Source organism: Rhinolophus sinicus, linkage group LG16 (genome assembly GCF_036562045.2).
Source record: "Rhinolophus sinicus isolate RSC01 linkage group LG16, ASM3656204v1, whole genome shotgun sequence".
Classification (NCBI taxonomy): Eukaryota; Metazoa; Chordata; class Mammalia; order Chiroptera; family Rhinolophidae; genus Rhinolophus; species Rhinolophus sinicus.
The window spans coordinates 17,469,442-17,487,768 of NC_133765.1; the positions used below are offsets into that span (position 1 = coordinate 17,469,442).

General features: G+C 60.9%; 2 protein-coding genes across 6 annotated transcripts in view; both read left to right on the forward strand.

Moving 5' to 3' along the window:
- CABIN1 (calcineurin binding protein 1) overlaps positions 1 to 6,407 on the forward strand; it is a 145,560-nt gene extending 139,153 nt beyond the window's left edge. For 3 of the 5 annotated variants that reach the window (XM_074321575.1, XM_019710328.2, XM_074321576.1), the window contains exons 35-37: positions 4,310 to 4,474; positions 5,584 to 5,810; positions 5,928 to 6,407. In XM_074321575.1, the coding sequence (XP_074177676.1) occupies positions 4,310 to 4,474; positions 5,584 to 5,810; positions 5,928 to 6,071 (536 nt within the window). In that variant the 3' untranslated portion in view covers positions 6,072 to 6,407. Of the gene's footprint in view, positions 1 to 830; positions 1,081 to 4,309; positions 4,475 to 5,583; positions 5,811 to 5,927 lie in introns of those variants that run through there. The other 2 variants (XM_074321577.1, XM_074321578.1) reach the window with 2 other exon arrangements.
- A 2,405-nt stretch (positions 6,408 to 8,812) lies between these two features.
- On the forward strand, positions 8,813 to 16,850 carry SUSD2 (sushi domain containing 2). Its single transcript, XM_019710329.2, has 15 exons — positions 8,813 to 9,007; positions 10,552 to 10,756; positions 10,923 to 11,074; positions 11,608 to 11,775; positions 12,341 to 12,515; positions 12,632 to 12,833; positions 13,060 to 13,145; positions 13,232 to 13,500; positions 13,575 to 13,718; positions 13,813 to 13,971; positions 14,832 to 15,080; positions 15,198 to 15,470; positions 15,600 to 15,776; positions 15,952 to 16,101; positions 16,192 to 16,850. The coding sequence occupies exons 1-14, from the start codon at positions 8,929 to 8,931 to the stop codon at positions 16,056 to 16,058; spliced, it is 2,445 nt and encodes an 814-aa protein (XP_019565888.2). The 5' UTR covers positions 8,813 to 8,928; the 3' UTR covers positions 16,059 to 16,101; positions 16,192 to 16,850.
- Positions 16,851 to 18,327: the final 1,477 nt, after the last annotated feature.

Below are 18,327 nucleotides of genomic sequence, written 5' to 3' on the forward strand. Positions count from 1 at the left end.
CCCCCATCCTGCTGATCCCTGAGGAGCACATCCCAGGAGCTGGGGGTGGGGGCGGGGCAGGGCCTGCTGGCCTACTCATCAGCCACTTGCCCCAGTGGCCACATCTTACACCCACCACTTTCTTAAGTTAACCGTCTGGTGCCTCCGTCCCCCAATCAGTAAAAGGGGGTTGGTGACAATGCCCCCCCTCACACAGGTGCGGTGAGGAGGGAGGGAGGGAGCACCAACATTGATGGCATTGGCCTTTGTTTGCTCCTCCCACAAAGTCTTAGGATAAAGAGATGAAATAGAAGGAGATGGTGGGGGAGCAGGAAAGGTCTGACCCTGAATACACAGGTGACCCCACAGGCCTATGAGTGGGCTCAGGGCGCCTGCTGATTGAGGGGCAGACCTGGTCGGATGCCCACACCCCAGTGGACAGGACAGGTGGCAGCCAGCCAGGACAGGGGCAGGGTGGATTAGTGGGCTTATGCAGGAAAAGGGACAAGGCAAGGCAGGTCCATTAGCAGGAGGGAGGGAGTCCTTGTTCCTTCTAAACCCAGGATGCAGCTAGGAATGGCAGCTAAGGGCAGGGGCAGCTGGCAGACCAGGGTGGGGCGCAGACAGACCTGAAGCTTTCTAAGGAGGGGTCACTGAGGCAGTGCCTCAAAGGCCAGTGGGCAAGAGGGAAGTGGGCAAGGCGTCCTGAGCGGCCTTCCCCCTGCCTCTCCCCCTGCGGCGTGGACCTGACCTGCACCCTTGCTGAGGCCTTGTGCTGGCCCCCAGCCAGGCACCCCTCTGCCCACACACCCAGGTTGTCCCTAAAGGCTGACCTGTCCTCCCAATTGCAGTCCCATGTCGAGGGCCACATCTGGGACTGCTGCTCTCAGCCCTGCAACCTGGGCTGTGTCATTTCCTGAAGAATGGGACAGCCACCCTGGCAGGAGTGCCCGGCAGGAGCCAGACCTGAAAGCTCCAGCCAGCCATGACCTAGGAGCACTGCCCGTATGGAGGCAGAGGCTGGCATCCTCCCTCTCTTCGCTCTTTCCTACGTCTCAAGCATCACATACTGATGTTTTCACCTGATGCCATCTCCAGTTTGCTTTGAGGATCGTGGAAGTGTAAGGACCCGCTATCCAATCAATTACAATTGTGCTAGCTGTGGCCCTGTGAAACGAAGCGTCACTTCCCCTTGGGTCAGCTCCTGTAGCCATTTGTTCTGAGAGGAGCCTCTGAAGTCTACAGGACAAAGAGGAGTGGAAGAGCTGTAAGTGGTGGTTCCACCACCAGGTGACCTTGGCTGTCCCTGTTCCTCCCTGTTTCACTCGCTGTAGCTCAGTTTCCAGCACACAGTGTGTAAGATGGAGGTGATAGCATTACAGGATTCAGAATAGTGCTTGGCAGATGGTGAGCATAGCCGCATTGTAGGTTGTGGTGGTGGTAGTGGTTTCAAAGGACAGCAGTGGTGTCTGCTGCCCGGGGAAGTGAGTCACTTTCACAAAGGCCCAGCTCCTGTTCTTTCATTGTTTCTCCACCTCTGTCTTGCCCTCCCCTGACTCTTGCCCCTGTGATCCTATAGGCTCTAAGGATCAGGAATTTGGAGGGGTCAAGCTGTCAGCTGATCATCTGAGTTCACTTAAATTGTGAGCAGGCTTCTGGTCTTCGCTGGCTATTGGCTGGAGGCCTCAGTTCCTCCACTGTGGGCCTGTCCATAAGCTCATGTGTCCCTGAGTCATGGCTGCTGGCTTTCCCCGGGACCCGGGATCCAAGAGAGACAGACAGAGATACAGACAGAGCTCGAAGGAAGCATCCGTGTCCTTTATAACCTAATGTCGGAAGTGACTGACCATCCCTGGTGTTGGCTACACGCAGTGTGACACAAGGTGGGGGGATTCCTTGGGTCCTGGACACCAGTGTCATCAGGGCCAGTCTTGAGCCTGCCTAGTAGCTGCCTCTTCTCTCCTGCTCACCCAGTCCCGTCCCCAAGCAGGCCCCAAAGTGTATTTTGCACTTTTTTCCTCTGTTAGATCTGTGAACGAGTGTGTGTTTCCTGGTGTATATATTCTTCAGCCTAGAGAGTTGATCCTTTTCTGTTTTCTTCCCCAAAACTAAATTAAATGGCCTTTCGCTAAATGGAACTCTTGCATGACATTGGGCGTGGCGGACGGCCTGAGAATATGTGCTGCCCGGGCCTGGCAGTGGGGCAGCTTGGGATGGGCCAGGCACTCACATGCCCGCCCCCGGCCTCCCCACCAGCACCACCCCCACTCCACCCCACCCCACACATCTGCACCTGCCTTGTGGCGTGACCTGCCGGTCTTTTAAGGCTGCCACAGGTAGATGGCATTTGGCTGGCCATATTGGGGTTCCTGGAGCTTTCTGGGGTGGTGTCACTGCCAGGCTGCTTCAGGCACGTCTCCCCAGAGCCCGTCTCCCACAGCCTCCAGAATAGGGAAGGCACCAGGAAGGAGCCACCTAGCAGGGTCCTGGATCCCCAGATGTGATGGGCTGGCCTGGTAGTGTGGCCGCATCTGCCACTCCTGGTGACCAACAGGCAGCCCAGAATCAGGTATAGGTTCGGGTGGACAGGGAGGGTGGGGCCTGGAGCTACAGCTGGGGGACAGCAACACAGGTTGTGAGCCACCCGGGAGAGCAGGCTTAAGGACATTCTCCCAGGACACAGGCCCCACAGTGTGAGTGCAGAGGGCAGCTGCAGGGGAGACCTTGACAGCCACTAGCCCCAGGGTGGGCAGGCCTTCCCCCAGCTGGGGTGTCCCTCACACAGGCCTTCTACCTCCAGCCAGAGGGAAGGCGTCTGGCAGTGTCCGTTCTCAACTTCTTGCCTGCCAGGGCCTGAGACAGGCGCGCGTGCTCTCAAGCTTCCCTGGTCACTAGGGAAGGCCACCCACCAAGAAGGAAGGGCCTAGGAAAGGTGGACAGTTCCCTGGGGTGGGAGGGAGTCAGCCTGATACCTGTCCCCACTGAGGGCAGCCTCCACCAGCCACAGGACCTGTCCAGGTATATCAGGCCCCACTTCATCGCATCCTGTCCTGTAGATTCTTGCCCCCCCCCACGCCATCCCACCTGAGCAGCCCCTCCAGGCCAGTCAGCCAGGCCCTGCGGAGAGCAGTTGCATAAGGAGAGTTGGATCCAGGCAGGCAGGCATTGCTACCTACGAAGGGCCTGGACCAGCCACCCAGCAGGCCTGCCTTGTGGGTGCGTTCCTGGCCACAGTGGCTTGAGTCCTACACAGTGACACAGGATTTCGGCTGCTCCTTCTGCTCCTTGGGTCTAGGAGGGCAGCAGGAGGAGCCTTCCAGGGTGCTCAGCCCTGCCTACCGTTGTGTATGCGGCTGGACCCACTGTGTGTGGAGACAGAGTCTGTGACCGTGATTGCCAGGCAGTGAGGCCTGAGGAAGGGAGGGAGTGCTCGTGGCTCAGGCAGCCAGGGAAGGGGAAGGCGCTGTCCTGGAGGACCTGGAAGCTAACAGGCAGGAAGCCGCGCTACTCCGCGGCCTGTCTGTGTCCCAGTCCCAGGAGCTGTCATTCCTGCTTGTCCAAGAAGAGGGGAGTGCTCCTGGCAGAAAGAACTTGATGGGCAAAGTGGGGGAGTGGAAGGGGAGAGGGGCGGTGGCCCATGTGGCGGGAGATGCGGGGCCCGAATAAGAAGAAAGAGGAGAGCAGCATAAGGAACTGGGCTGTGAAGAAGCCTGGACACCGCTGGGAGCTGAGGGGAGGGTGGAGGCAGGGCCTGGGGCCTGGGAGTGAGCAGACTGCTGCTGACTAATGGCCTGGCTGGTGGCCATGGTGCAGTCTTCGTCGCTTGGGCCCATCTAGGCCTTGGCACGACTGAGGCCAATTCCCAGCGCCTGCCTTGTACCAGGGAAGATGTGGCCTGGCGGGAAGGCATGGTGCCAGCATACCACTCCATCCACTTTGGTCTTAGCTGGGTTGCTTGGTTTTGGGTCCTGTGTTTCTGATTGACTGTTTCTGATTGCCACTCCTGTAAGCTGGGGGGGAGGGCGGAAGCATGCAGTCTTGGTGTCGCCCCCACTGTGTCAGGTCCACAACAGGCCAGGTGGGGAGCTGACCCTACCAATGTGCACTGGGAACAGGGGCGGTGGGGTGAGTGGTTTTCCGCCAAGTACCAGCCTGGCCCCACCCATGCAATTGTTCCAGAGGAGCCCCTTCTGGTCCATGGGTGACTCAGGAGGGGTAGACAGCCACCTCAGCTCAGGTTCCCTGCCAGGTAGCCCAGGACATGGGAGGGAGGGGCTGTGTTCCTTGGGGGGGTCAAGATATAACCCACAGCCACGCTGTGTCCCCACAGAGGGAGAAGAGCTGGCAGGAGGGGCAGAGGGCTCCAGCTACCTGCCTCAGGAGCCTCAGTGCAGTGAGCAGGTGAAGACAGCTCCTGAGGGCCTCCCAGCAGAGCCGCACTGCTGGCCAGCAGAGGCCACCCCACACACAGGCATGGAGCCTGCCTGCAGCCAGGGTAAGGCCTCGGGAGCACCCCAACAGTGGCCCCCATGGCCAACAGCCAGGGTGGGCTTCCCAGCAGAGGTGCCTCCCTCCCCTGGAAGGGTGGAAGAGGCTGGCAGGTTGGGGCCCAGAGAAGGCCCACAGGTGAGGTCCAGCTAGGGCAAGCCCTGGCTGAAGAGCCTGGTGGGCTGGGGTGCAGAGAAAGGGGTGAGAGAGGCGCCCCTGAGAGCCCCTCACTCCACTCCCAGCTCCACAGAGGGGAATAGCAAGGGCAGGCAGAGCCCAGGCCCAGGATGCTTATCGAGGGAGCTGGAGGGGTGCCCATACCCAAATGGGGCCAGGGGAGGGGAAGGCACCTGGTGCGAGGAGTCTAGGGCAGGCAGAGGGGTGGCCAGTGGGCTGGGCCAGATAGGCGTTTATTTATTTCCAAGTTGGAACCAGTTCCCACCAGCCACCCGACCCAGGCAGGGCCTTTGGGGACTCCTCGGGGCTGGAGCCTCTTAGAGACCCCACTCAGGGCTGCAGGGCCTGGCAGCAGCCCCAGGGGCCAGGCCTGGGCTGAGGAAGCCCCGCTCCTTTTAAAGCCATGGGGCCGTGGAGGAATGTGGAGACTGGCCAGGCTCGTGCAGCTCCCCAGAGGCTGCCTGGCCAGAACCACTTCCTCCCAGCTCCAGGCACAGGAAGCCCCATGCCTGCCCTGGAGCATGAGGGGAAAGTAGACACCCTGAGGGTCTGCTAGGCTAGTCCCAGGGACGTGAGAGTTAAGGCATGCACGACGCCTGGAGGGCCTTCGAAATCCCTGGAAGTCTCGAGGGGCCTTGCCTGCATACCCAGCCCTGCTGACCAGAGTACACTCTGCTGGGAGTGGGGCGGTCTCAGTCCCTGCACCCCACAGCCTAGAGCCAGCACCCAGCAGTCAGTGTGGCAGAGAGGCGAGAGGCCTGGATTCTGCCAGCCAGCACAGGCAGAAAGGCCGAGAATGCACCCACCATCTGATGTAGTTGGAGGAAGCATTCTGGTGCCTGTCTTCCAGAGGGGAAACAGGCCCGCGTTGGGGAGGCGCAGGTGGGCCCAGGAGTCTGTGAGCAGGGTTCAGAGGTGGTGATCCCACTCACTCCACAGTTGCCAGCTCCACGGTGCCCAGCAGTGAAAGTACCCAGGCACCCGAGGGCCACCCAAGCAAGGCAGAGCCCAGCCGGGCCAAGTCTCGCCTCCTGCCCAACATGCCAAAGCTGGTCATCCCCTCAGCTGCCACCAAGTTCCCCCCTGAGATCACCGTCACGCCACCCACCCCAACCCTGCTCTCGCCCAAAGGCAGCATTTCGGAGGAGACCAAGCAGAAGCTGAAGGTGACTGAGGGTGCTGGGTGGGGGACACGGGTGGGGGGCATAGGTGGGAACGTGGGCTACAGGGGGCCTGGGGCTGGGCCAGGCCGCCCTGACCACTGCCCTGCCTGGTCTGTGCAGTCAGCCATCCTGTCTGCCCAGTCCGCTGCCAACGTGAGGAAGGAGAGCCTGTGCCAGCCGGCTCTGGAGGTCCTGGAGACATCAAGCCAGGAGTCCTCGCTGGAGAGTGACACAGATGAGGACGATGACTATATGGACATCTGAGGGGCCAGAGCCCCCAGCCCCCCCCAGCTGCCCAGCCTCCCCCCTACATGGCGTCCTCCCTGCCCGCCTACGTGGGGTCTGTCCCCACTGCGTGGGGTCCAGAGGAGGCCAAGTTTAGCCAGGTGAAGATGGACGGATGGGTCACAGTTTGCACAGGCCGGCATCCTTTTCTATGAAATGGTGACTTTGTAAATGTGCCCGAGCCCCGCCCAGGGGGCCACGTCCTCAATGCCCGGATCAGCCAGGCTCTGCCTGTATCACAGTGGAGGGGTCATTTACGGTCGGGCTCACCCCACTCTCTTTTTTGGTTTCTTTTCTAATAAAGATGGAACAGTTCTCTTTGCCTCTTTGTTCACCCCCAGGACCTCCCTCAGCCGATTGCTGTCCAGCGTTTCTGGGCCCCTCCCCCCATAGATCAGGGTCCGGCCCTCAGGTATCCCAGGGAGCAGGTTAGGGTGCTCAGCTGGGAAGAGGTGAGCACAGGCTGGGGAGCCAAACAGGGCAGATCCATCTGGGTAAGACTGGAGCCAGACCTGGAAGGGGTGTCAGGAGTGTCCCCTGAAGGTAGGAGGGTGAGTCCCTCTGGAGTGGGATGAGGGGAGGCTGCAGGGGGCAGGCAGGGTCCAGAGTGTGCTGGGGAGCTGGCTTGTGCCCCCATGTGATGGGGCCTCTAGGGGGATCCTGAGGGACAGGGTCTGGGTCAGGAAGGGAGAGGGAAGAGCATTTACCTCCCAGCACTTGCCCTGACAGGACCAGCCACACAAGTTGGGCTCAGTGCAAGATACAAAGGTGGGGTGGTGCCCCTTGTTCAAAAATTAAGTTTTTTAAAGGTGACAGCAGAGCAGTAAGCCAGCCTGTGAAGCTGGTCCTGCCCCAGCACCCCAAAACCCCCACCCACCTCCAGGCTCCAAGCCCATGTATTTTGAGGAAGCACAGGTTTGAAAGTCCCCAACTTGCCCTTCTCCGTACTGTCAACCCCCACTAGGGGCCTAGTCACCACCCCCACAGCTCTTGGCTGGCTCTGCCCCCAGGGCCTCCCCTGAAAGACTGTTTAGGATGGAGATGGGGACCCTCTTTGACACTTTGTGCTCCTCATGGGCTGGACGCTGGTGCTCCCCACCCAAGAAGAAAGGCCTAAGAGATTGGTCATTGCCAGGGTCCCCAGCCCAGGCCTGGTAGAGCCACTGCAGGGACCCAGAGGCACAGCAGCCTTAAATGGGTCCTCCCTGACCCTGCTGTGATTCAGGCCCTTCGCAAGGCTGCCTGGGGCCGAGGGGCACAGACAGCAGTTACGCAGCTGACACCCCCCCCACCTCCACCCCTGCAGGGACCAGGGTGTGGAGGCCCCCACACCACACTCCCAGTTTCTCAAACTCTTTCATCCTTCTCTCTGAATACGAGTACATACAGCCAGAGTGCCCAGGCTGGAAACATGAAGTGGCAGCCTTCCTTCCTCCAGCTCCATACTCCCTCTTCCTGTGAACAACCTAGCAGTGTCCTGGGGCCCTGCCTGGCTGCAGGACACCTCAGACCACCGGGGAGCATTCCTACCGTCTTTCTTTCCTAACCTGTGCCCGAGGAAGCACCCTCAGCCTGGGCCTGGGGTGAGTCCCAGCACCAGCTCCCAAGCCAGGGGTCTGGGCTGCTTTCAGCTCCAGGCTTCAGTGCCCACCCGCACTGCCTACAGAGGTGTCCCAAGTACCCAGCAACCAGGCTGGGAGTTGTGTTTCTAACTCTGCCAGCTGGCTTCCCTGACACCTGAAGGTGCCACCTCTCCGTAGCAACTACAGGTGCATCCGCCATGAGAGAGGGGGGGTGCCCAGGGAATAGGCTGGCCGGACCCTAGGAGCTGAGGCAGGTCACAGCCTGGTGGCCTAAGCTCAGGTCTCCCACCAGCTTCAGCTCCCTGCAAGTTTGAGGGATGTGTCCCCTTTGGACACCTTGAGAAGCTGCCACTGGGGGAAGGACCATCTGCTTGTCTCGGCACCTAAGTGAGTCCCAGGCCTGGACCCTCCCTACCCACCTTGGCTTCAGAGGCTCCCAGAAGCTTCCAGGAGCTTAGGACTGCCTCTCCCTGTGACCTTGGCCACACCCATCTTATCTGGGCCTCAGTTTCCTCACCTACACAAAGAGAGGGGAAGAGAACACAGAAGAGATTATGCAAACTCCAGAGTGACTACAGCAGGGGTTGGGTGGGGCTGGGCCGCTTCTCCTCAGAACTCTGGGCTCTGGTCTCAGCGCCCCACCCTAGGCCCTTCCCTCACTTTTTACCACCTCCCTCCAAAGGAGATCCTAGTGGAGCTGTATCTAACCTGACAGCTCTTGCCCAACCCCCAGGGGGCCCTACTTCATTGCCCACACACGTCCCTACAGAGAAACAGGACTAGAGATACAACATCTTTGGCAGAGGATAGAGAAACGACTAGAGAGGTGACATCTTTGGCAGAGGATCCCAGAGGCTGGAATCCTGGGATTCAAGTTGCAAGTCCCGCCTTATCCTCCCCAAAGGGCCCTCCCCTTCGGAAGCCCCGCCCTGGCCACCCAGGGCAGGATTGGGGTTGAGATCCAGCTACAACCTCGGGACATCCGGCTCCTCTAATACCAGAGGTCCGGCAGCTGGAGACTCAGGCACCCTCCTCGGTGTCCCATGCTAGCTGGCCAGGAATGTGCTAACGGGGCAGGTTAGGCCCTGCTTGCCCACATAGGCACCTGTGGACTTTGAGAGGGGACCGGGCAGGGCGGGGTTGGGCGGTACATTGGTGCTGAGCGCTGGAAGGGCGGGGCCAGGCTCTGGGAGTGAGCTGGTGGCAGGCTCCCAGCCACTGCTGCACTGTCAGCTGCAGAAACAGGCCACACCATGAAGCTGTCCCTCCTGCCTTGCGCCCTGCTGCTGCTGCTGGCGACAGGCCCCGGCCCAGGCCCCTGGCCTGCAGCAGGTATGCCCCCACCCTGCCCTTCTGTCCCCTGTTTGTCTGTTGCAACCAGGCCCAGGGCAGAAGCCCCTCTGGGCTCAGTCTCTGACCATCTGTTGGGTCATTTGTGGCTGTACTGGGGGCAATAGGAAGAAACGGGGTGGGGGGATGGCGTCCAGGATTGAGGGGCAACCCAGTGGGGCTAGGAAGGTCTGGGCGGTGCCCACCCTAAATCTTCTGAGAGCTGAGAGGCGGTGGCTGCCTGGGAGGGAGGTGGCCAGGGGGTTGGCGGGCTCAAAAGAGCCCTTGGCTTGTACTCTGAACCCCCGTGGATGGTGTGCTTCCCGTGGAGGAGCCCCCCAGTCCCACCAGCCCCGTGCTCAGCCAGAGGCAGGATGCTGGACTTTGTCAGGGTGGAGATGAACCTCAGAAGTCTAATGGAAGAACCACACTTCAGAGCCAGGACCCTGGCCCCCCCTACTAGGCTGGGCCAGAAGTCACAGGCCTCCCAGCCCCCCACCTGGCCCCAATGTTCCATCGCAGGGAAATGCCACCACCCTCCTGCCACTTAACTCACTTACTGGCATCACTCAGCCCCTGCCCCACCTCCTTACGGCACCAAGAGCATAAATATTTATTGATGCTCTTGAGTGCCAGGCCCTGAGCTAGGTGAGGTAGGGACACCAGGGTGGCTCAGGCCCAGTCCTGGCCCTTGACTGGCCCCCTTTGTGGGGTGTCAGGGAAAGGCCAGGTGGGATGTGTGAGCTCAGCCTCAGTGCCTGCGTCCCACTCCAGTCTCCACCTTCCAACTCACCTAGCCATGCTAGCTTGAGGGACAAATCCCCTGAAAACATGGCCCTGCTGCGGGTCCCCACAGCTGGAGTAAAAGGCTAGGCCCTGATTCCACAGCCTCCCACCAGACCAGTCCCCCTTCCTGGCCCTGCGGGGCCTTCTGCTGGAAACGTCCTTCTTCTTCCCTTAGAGGAGGGGCGCTCCCTTCTCCTTCCCAGAGGGTGGGGCTCCCTTTGGGTCCCGCAATCAATGAGTCATCACTGCCTTTGCAGAGTGAAATGAGATGGGCCAGCTCAGCCCAGACACCTGTCCGCATGCAGCCTCCAATGGGACTCATAGTAACCTCATCTCCAGACCCCATATCAAGGAGCCAAGTGGGTGCTCTTCTAGGCTGCCAGTCCACAGACCCTTCAGGGAGTGGAGACAGGTCCCCAGCCCATGTTGAGGGCTCATGTTGAGCATGCCATCAGCTATAGAACTTGGTGGCTGAGGCTCAGTCGTGTTCTGGGGACTCCTCCTGACCCTACAAAGTTGTATATCTGGAGGCATTTCCCTTTATTCCCCTCCTTCTAGCCAGTCATTCAGGCAAACTGCTAGGTGATCTATACTAGGAAATACCCACCCCACAGTGTCTGTGGGTTTCCACGGTGTCCATGGGAAGAAAGGCCCAAGGTCATTACAATCCCCACTGCATTCTCCTGGGCGTGCTTCTCTCTAACGGGCTCCGGGAAAATAGACACGGGCCCGGTGTATGTGCTCAGGGCTCTCTCCTCCAGGTGCTCAAGAGAGCTGCTCCCAACGCTGTGGGGACCGGGGTGGACTGTGCTCCTGCCACCCCACCTGCTTTGGTCTGGGCACCTGCTGCAAGGACTTGCGGGAGTTCTGCCTGGAGATCACACCCTATTCAGGCTCCATGATGGGCGGCAAGGACTTCGTGGTGCAGCACCTCACGTGGAACATCCAGACCAACGTCATCTGCAGGTGGGGAGCCACGGGGCCTCATGCTGGGGGCTCAGCCTTGGCTGGCTGGGTGGAGCCCCAAGGACCGAAGACAGGGACAGCTTTCTGCACAGGTTCCCTAGGGAGGTCAAGGGCCCAGGCCTTGGAGACGATCAGCCCACCCTCCTGCTACCTCTGCCCCCCACAGGTTTAAGGAGAGTGTCCAGACCCTTGGCCACGTGGACAACTTTGGACGTGTGCACTGTGTGTCACCCTTGCTTTACGAAACGGGCCGCATTCCCTTCACGCTCTCTATGGACAATGGCCAATCCTTCCCGCGCTCTGGCACCTGGCTGGCCGGTGAGCCCCACATTGCTGGGCTAGGCGATGGGCACCAGGCCCCACCCTCCACAGGCCCTGGCACCCGCATGGGGACTTTCCCCAGTGCTAATCTAGGCACACCTGGCCCGCCCACTGGGGCCTGTCACTCTGGCTGAACCAGTCCCTTCAGAGGCCAGCCCTACCACAGGGGCGAGGGTTCCCACACCTCCTTTCCACACCCCCTGGCATCCAGATAGGAGTCTCAACCCAGAGGGAGTCGGGGCTTTAGGGGACCCCCGTCAAGGTGGGCCAGTGACTGCCTGCTCAGCTGGCGCAGGCCAGGGGAGTGGAGGAGCCAGGTGGAGGCCAGAGGCCTGGGCAATGTTGGGCAGGGCCCCGCCTCTCCTGGCCTCTCTCCTTTCTACAACATAAGGGTCTGGGGGACACCATGGTTCCAACACAACAGGCATGCTTTGTCCTTGGGAGACGCCCCCAGCTCTCAGAGCCCAGGGCCTCCGTCACTGGACCCACGGGGTCCCAGGCCTTCCTTCACCTCACCTTCCCCTGCCCAGTGCACCCCAGCAAAGTGTCGGAGATGGAGAAGAGCCACCTAGTGAATGAGACCCGCTGGCAATATTATGGCACCACTGACGCCAGGGGTAACCTCTCCCTGACCTGGAACACCACGGCTCTGTCCACACGCTCTGTCTCCATCGAGCTGTGGGGCTACGAGGAGACAGGTGAGGCACTCTGCAGGGCCTGGTCATTTCAGGAGCTTGGGCTTGCAGAGATGGAAGGGAATTACAGGTGGGGGAAATCCCATGGAGGGGGGATCCCAGGTAGGGATTGGGGTGAGGAAAGTGCAGACAAGGAAAGGGAACTGGAACTGGCGAGGTTGGGGGGAGGCATGAAGAGTGGAGGAGAAGAGCGCAGGGAGGCGAAGGCCCCTCAGGGAGGAGGTGTGAATGGATGCTGGAACCCTGGGTGCAAGGCTGGTCCTGGAAACAGAAAAAGCTTGCTCCACCCCTCTTCTCTCAGTCTCTGGATGGCTGGCATGACCCTGGGCCTGGCCTCGAGCAAGGACAATGACTGTGGACAAGGATGGGGGGTTGGCAGGGAGGTGGCAGTCACTCGAGCCAGGGTCCTTGTGCGAACGGCAGGGTAGGCCCTCCTCTGGGGCTCATGTGTCCATACTCTGTCCATCCATCAGGCTGCTTGGAGCACCAAAGACTGGTGCCCACCCCTCCGCTGCCCTGGGGGTCCTCAGACAGGCCTCAGGGCTGACCAGGGCCTACTCTCCCTTAGGGAAGCCATACTCAGAGGATTGGACAGCAAAGTGGTCATACCTGTATCCCCTGGCCACGAACGTTCCCAACACCGGCTTCTTTACCTTCACCCCCAAACCCGCTCCTCAGAACTATCAGAGATGGGAAGTGGGCGCGCTTCGAATCATCGGCAGCAACCACTACCCAGGACAGAAGTAAGGGTCATGCAGACTATGGGTGGGGGGCCGACTGCCTGCTGCCCTCCATGCCTGACAGGGAAGCCAGGGGCAGGGGCAGGGAGGGGGCCCTTAGTGTGCATGTGTCCCCACAGGGATGTGCACGCGCTCTGGAGCAATGAGCACGCCCTGGCCTGGCATCTGGGCAGTGACTTCCAAGCAGACCCTGTGGCCTGGGCCCGCGATCAGTGTCTGAACTGGGAGAGGCTGGAGGACACGTTGCCCAACTTCCTGGAAGAAGTGCCTGACTGCCCCTGCACCCTGGACCAGGCCCGGGCTGACTCTGGACGCTTCCATGTGAGTCCCCACCCAGGTCAAGGCCCAGGAATGGGCAAGGGGGGAAGGGGGGCCGCTGCCCCCGCCATGGACATGGCTGTGGCCTCGCCCACCCAGAGCAGCACCAGGGGAGGCAGATAGAAGGCCCTGGGATGTGGCGCTAGGGTCTGAGGGCCCCTGTGAGGGATGGGATGGGGACGGCAGATCTCGACCGTGGGGCTGGTGACAGCAACCTGCTGCTTTACAGACCGACTACGGCTGTGACATTGAGCATGGCAGCGTGTGCACCTACCACCCAGAGGCCGTGCACTGTGTGCGTTCTGTGCAAGCCAGGTGAGCCCCCAGATGGTGGTTGGGGCACAGGAGTGGGGCCTGGGGCAGGATCCCTGACAGTGGGCCTGACCTGTCCGTGCCCCCAGCCCCCGGTATGCCTCAGGCCAGCAGTGCTGCTACACCAAGGCGGGCACGCAGCTCCTGACATCCGACTCGATCAGCGGCAGTACCCCGGACCGTGGCCATGATTGGGGTGCACCCCCCTTCCGCGCACCGCCTCGCGTGCCCGGCCTCTCCCACTGGCTGTACGACGTCATCAGCTTCTACCACTGCTGCCTCTGGGCACCCGAGTGCTCCCGCTACATGCTCCGACGGCCCTCTAGCGATTGCCGCAGCTACCGGCCTCCGCGCCTGGGTGGGTGCCAGCCAGGGTGGGGCCCAGGGCAGGGCCAGGCCAGGGAGGCCCGCCTAATCCTCCATTCTTCCCAGCCTCTGCTTTCGGGGACCCGCACTTTGTCACCTTCGATGGCGCCAACTTCACATTCAATGGGTATGGCGAGTACGTGCTGCTGGAGGCAGTGCTGACCAACCTGAGGGTGCAGGCGCGGGCCCAGCCCAGGACAAGGCCCAACGGTGAGGCCAGGGCCCTGAGGGCTCAGGGAAGCTCAGGGTCATCCGGGTGGGATGCTGGAGCTCAGTGGACCCCATTCTGCACCCACCACCCCAGGCACGCAGGACCGAGGCACAGGGCTGACCGCTCTGGCCGTCCAGGAGGGCAACTCAGACGTGGTGGAGGTCCGGCTCGCCGAGGGCACAGGGGCCCTGCAAGTGCTGCTGAACCAGCAGGTGCTCAGCTTCACCGAGCAAAAGTGGATGGACCTGAATGGTGAGTGAGACGGGCGGGCAAGGTTGGTGGGTTGCCCTCACTCCCTTCCCTTCCACCTGGGCGTCCACACCCTCACTGACCCTGACAGGAGGCAGAGGTTGTATCCAGGACACAGATGTAGAGACGGAGGCCTCTTGGGGCTTGCTGCAGGGCGACAGGCAGCCCCTCTCCCCTGTACTTCACTCTAGAGGAGCCCGACACAGTGGACATGGGGTCAGGCCCATGGCTATCTGTGGACAGACATAGTTCCAGGCCCCAGGTAGTGAAGTCCAGTTTGGGGGACCTGGTCTGATCTCGAGCCTTCACACCCATGGAGCCCCGAAACACACCCCAGTCAGTGTTCCGAGATACCGGGATGGCTGGATGAGTTTCTCACTGCAACCCAGAGTAGTCGGGAGGTACAATGTCTCGAGGAAGCTGGCCTGAGGATTAAGGAGCGGCAGCTCCCTGTGCATCCCCCTTCCCTCAGTAGTGCTGCCTCAGGGATTGAATGAATGAACTGACTCCCAGCTGGGTTGGGTGAGATCTGAGAAGGGCACTGAGGATGAAGGGACCCCAGAGAGGGCAGAGGTGAGCACTGTTGCTGCCTCCCAGTCAGGGAGCCATGGCCAACAGGAAACCCCCGCACGTGGCCTTTGCATGAGGGGGTCTCTTCAGGGCCTGGGCACCTCTGATCAGCATGGGAGTTCCCTTCACAGGTATGGGTCCGGAGTGATGGACTGTCACAGGCAGCTTTTGTCCTAGGGATGCCCAACCCTTCCCCTGAAGCCCAGGGGCATCAGCCCACCCACCCTGGGGCTATGGAGTCACCATGCGGTGCCACAGGAGGCGACTCTGACCCCAGCTCCCCCTGTGCCCAGGCATGTTCCTGTCGGTGTCTGCCAGGGACAGCGTATCTATCATGTTGTCATCGGGGGCAGGCCTGGAGGTCAGTGTCCAGGGTTCCTTCCTGAGCTTGACCGTCCTGCTGCCCGAGAAGTTCCTTACCCACACTCAAGGCCTCCTCGGGACACTCAATGACAACGCCACAGACGACTTCACTTTGCGCAGCGGGCGGGTCCTGCCCCCCACTGCAAGTTCCCGAGAGCTGTACCAGTTTGGGGCTGACTGTGAGTAACTGTGAGGCCCATGCTGGAGGAGAGACATGCCAGCGGCAGGGTCAGTGGAGGTGGGGGGGGGACCCCAGACCCTCAGCCACCAACAAAGCCTGCTGCATGTCTCCCCAGGGGCTGTGGAGAACGCCTCCTCCCTGCTTACCTATGACTCCCGGTTCCTGGTCAACAAATTCCTATATGGGCCGAAGCATGACCCCACCTTCCAGCCCCTCTTCCCCGAGGAGATCACCCTCAACCCCAACCAGGAGGCTGAAGTAGCCAAATTGTGTGGGGACAACCATTTCTGCAGCTTCGATGTGGTGGCAACTGGGAGCCTGAGCGTGGGCAACGCCACACGGCTGGCCCACGAGTCGCACCAGTACCGCAAGCAGAGTCTGCAGCCAGGTGAGGGCTGCAGGGTGGCATAGGTGAGGGGGTGGGCACCTTACACTGGGACGCAGCCCCAACCAAACCAGTGGCTGAAGGAGGCGGCCAGTGGCTTAGGGTTGGCTTCTGCACCCATCTCTGCCCCAGTGGTGTCCTGCGGCTGGCTGGCCCCGCCCCTCAATGGGCACAAGGAGGGCACCAAGTACCTGAAGGGCTCCGAGATCTACTTCCACTGTGAAAATGGCTACAGTCTGGCCGGGGCAGAGGTCAGCACCTGCCTGGCTGATGGCACCTGGTCCAGCCCTACCCCGACCTGCCAGCCAGGTGAGGATGCCCAGTCCCCCTGCCTTGGGCAGCCTGCAGCCCAGCCTTGCCTGGCCCCCACACACACACTTGCCCCTCCCGTACGCTGCACCTGCCCGCCCGGGGGGGCACCCCCACCCCCTGCCCTGCCCCAGCCCAGGGCCACTGTCACCTCTCCCACCCACTCACTCTCCAGGACGGAGCCATGCTGTGCTGTTGAGCATCATTTTCGGAGGCCTGGCCTTGGTCGCCGTGGTCACGCTCCTCTACGTGCTGTTGCACCGGAGGAAGAGCAACATGTGAGACCCCATCCACCCGGACCCAGCATCCTGCCAGCAGGACCCCGGTCTGTGCCCCTCTTCAGCTCCCCTCTTCAGCTCCCCCTGGGGTGCCTGTGAGACTACCGTGCCTGTTCTACACCTGGTCTTGTTTGCAGGGCCACCTGGACTTCGCCCTGAGGGGAATGGTCTTGGTGAGCGACACAAGAGCACCAGGCCACCCTAGGACCGAAGACCAGCCTCCCAGGGCAAAGCTCTGCACTCCCCGGAGCATGCAGCCCAGAACTTCAATCCCCAAATCCCTGGTACCTGGGAGCTGGACACCTGAAACCTGAGCCTTTCATGCCTGTGGACCTGAGGCCCGGTGCTCTGCTCTGTCACCTCAGACCTGGACCCCGAGCGCTAACTATGCAGTTCCCGAGGCCCTGTTCCCCAAATACTCGCATCTCTAATTACCCAGACTTGAGACTCCATACCCTTGAATTCTAACACCTATCTCCCGAGCCCCAGTACTCCAGCACCTAATACTCAATTGCCAGTACCTCAGATCCTGTGTCCAAAGCCCGTGCCCCTGATCCCTGCTGTACTGACAGCTGGTGCCCCAATACCAGAGCTCCACACCCAGCACCTTGATTCCTGGACCCTGGGCCCAGCTAAGACTGCAGGTAGGCCCAGCCCAGGACGTGGAGAGGCCCCAGTACCCTAAAGCTGAGAGCCACCCTCTGAACTCCAGAGGTTGTTTTAACTCATCTGGAATGTCACTTCAAACACCCTCCCTGCCTGATGAGGAGAAAACAAGCCTGTGGTGCCCACTCCCTGGTGTCCTGGAGCTCGTGTTGTGTGTGCCTCAGCTCTAGGGTTCCAGTTACCCTTTGGGGTCCAGAGTGACCTGAGTCAGAGTCCTTCATCCACTGCCAGGTCGCTTGAGACAGTTCCCTTGCCAGCCTCTGTCTTTCCATCTGAAAAGTGGGATTGAGAACAGTGACCGCTCCGTGTGGTGGGGAGGAAGGGTGTGGTGCACCATGGGGTACCACGCTGGGTGCCCAGGAGATGGGACGGAGCCAGCCTGCCCTCCCCCAGTGGAGGCCTCCTCCCCTGCACCTCTGTGAAGCCAGTCACTGGTAGCAGCAGGCCCAAGTCCTCTGGCTGCGGCCCATGCTCTGGGTCCCTGGGTCCTCCACACACGAGCGTCCTGAAGGTAGGTATGGGGCACAGGCCTCAAGACACCTCTGCCCGCCTGAGCCCATGCCCCTCTTCCAGGGCCAGGCAGCTGGTGTGGAAATACAGGCTAGGAGCTGGCTTGAGGACAAATGAGACCCAAAGTTTGTGACAAGGGAGCTGAATACCATGGGAGAGTCTAGGCGGGAAGGGTGGAGTCATTTGCTTTGTAGATATCAGGCGGAGAAGGCACTGGGGAGGGCGGGGTTACAGGTTAATGCCCTCTGGACCAAGCAGACAGCTCAGCCGGAAGGGTGGGGACAGGATGGTACTGTGCCCGCAGAATGAAGAGCTCTGGGTGGGAGGTGATGGATAAGTGAAGGCCCTCTACGCTGTGGCCTGCGGCACCAAGAGTGACCACGTGGGGGCAGCAGAGGGTAAGACCAGTGAGCAAAGGTAGAGGCTGCACCAGGACCCAAGGCCATGAGAAGGGCAGTCAGCCCCAGCTCTGCAGCTGGGCCAGCAGGCTTGTGGTCACAACCTCAGCCAAGCTTCACGCAGGCCCACCTCTGCATCTCCTCTCAGCCTAGAGGGCTTCGAGTCATCCCCCAGTCTCAGGAACTCAAGTCTTAGAGAGGGTGCAGAGGTCACCCTAGGTCGTTCAGCTGGCACTGACCACTGAGTCGGAGCCCAGGCCTCCCCACCCCCTCAGCCTTGCCTTTGATGGAGGGTCCCTGGCAGAGCTGGGGTGCTGAGTGGTGGAGGCAGGTCCTATCTACAGGGTTTCTGGGAGTAGGTGAGTACATGGGCACATTTGAAGGAACAGAACTGAGACTGAGGAATTGGAAATCTCCCAGGGATGATGCCCAAAAGACTAAAGGGAGGGAGGGATTGGTGCTTCCTGCCCTTCCAGACCCAAGACCTCCGATTCCCTACCTCTGTGGGCTTCCAGCTCGGGGTCAGCCCCTTAGCTACTGGGCAGGTACTTTCCTCTCTGCAGATGAGGTAAGGCAGAGCTGGCCTCTCACTGACCTGAACCCTCAGTGCACCCCTGTGCTGAGTCAGGCCCAGCTGGGCAGTTGTCTGTGAGTGAAAGGTCAGTTTTGTGGTCAAAGAAGCCTGGACATGTGGGAGCA

What these genes read in the sequence shown, in the direction of transcription:
- SUSD2 (XM_019710329.2), top strand. Translation starts at nt 8,929, where the DNA reads ATGAAGCTGTCCCTCCTGCCTTGCGCCCTGCTGCTGCTGCTGGCGACA. An exon ending in CTCTGGCACCTGGCTGGCCG is followed by an intron (nt 11,075 to 11,607) that starts GTGAGCCCCACA and finishes TCCCCTGCCCAG; the next exon opens with TGCACCCCAGCAAAGTGTCG. An exon ending in CTACCGGCCTCCGCGCCTGG is followed by an intron (nt 13,501 to 13,574) that starts GTGGGTGCCAGC and finishes CATTCTTCCCAG; the next exon opens with CCTCTGCTTTCGGGGACCCG.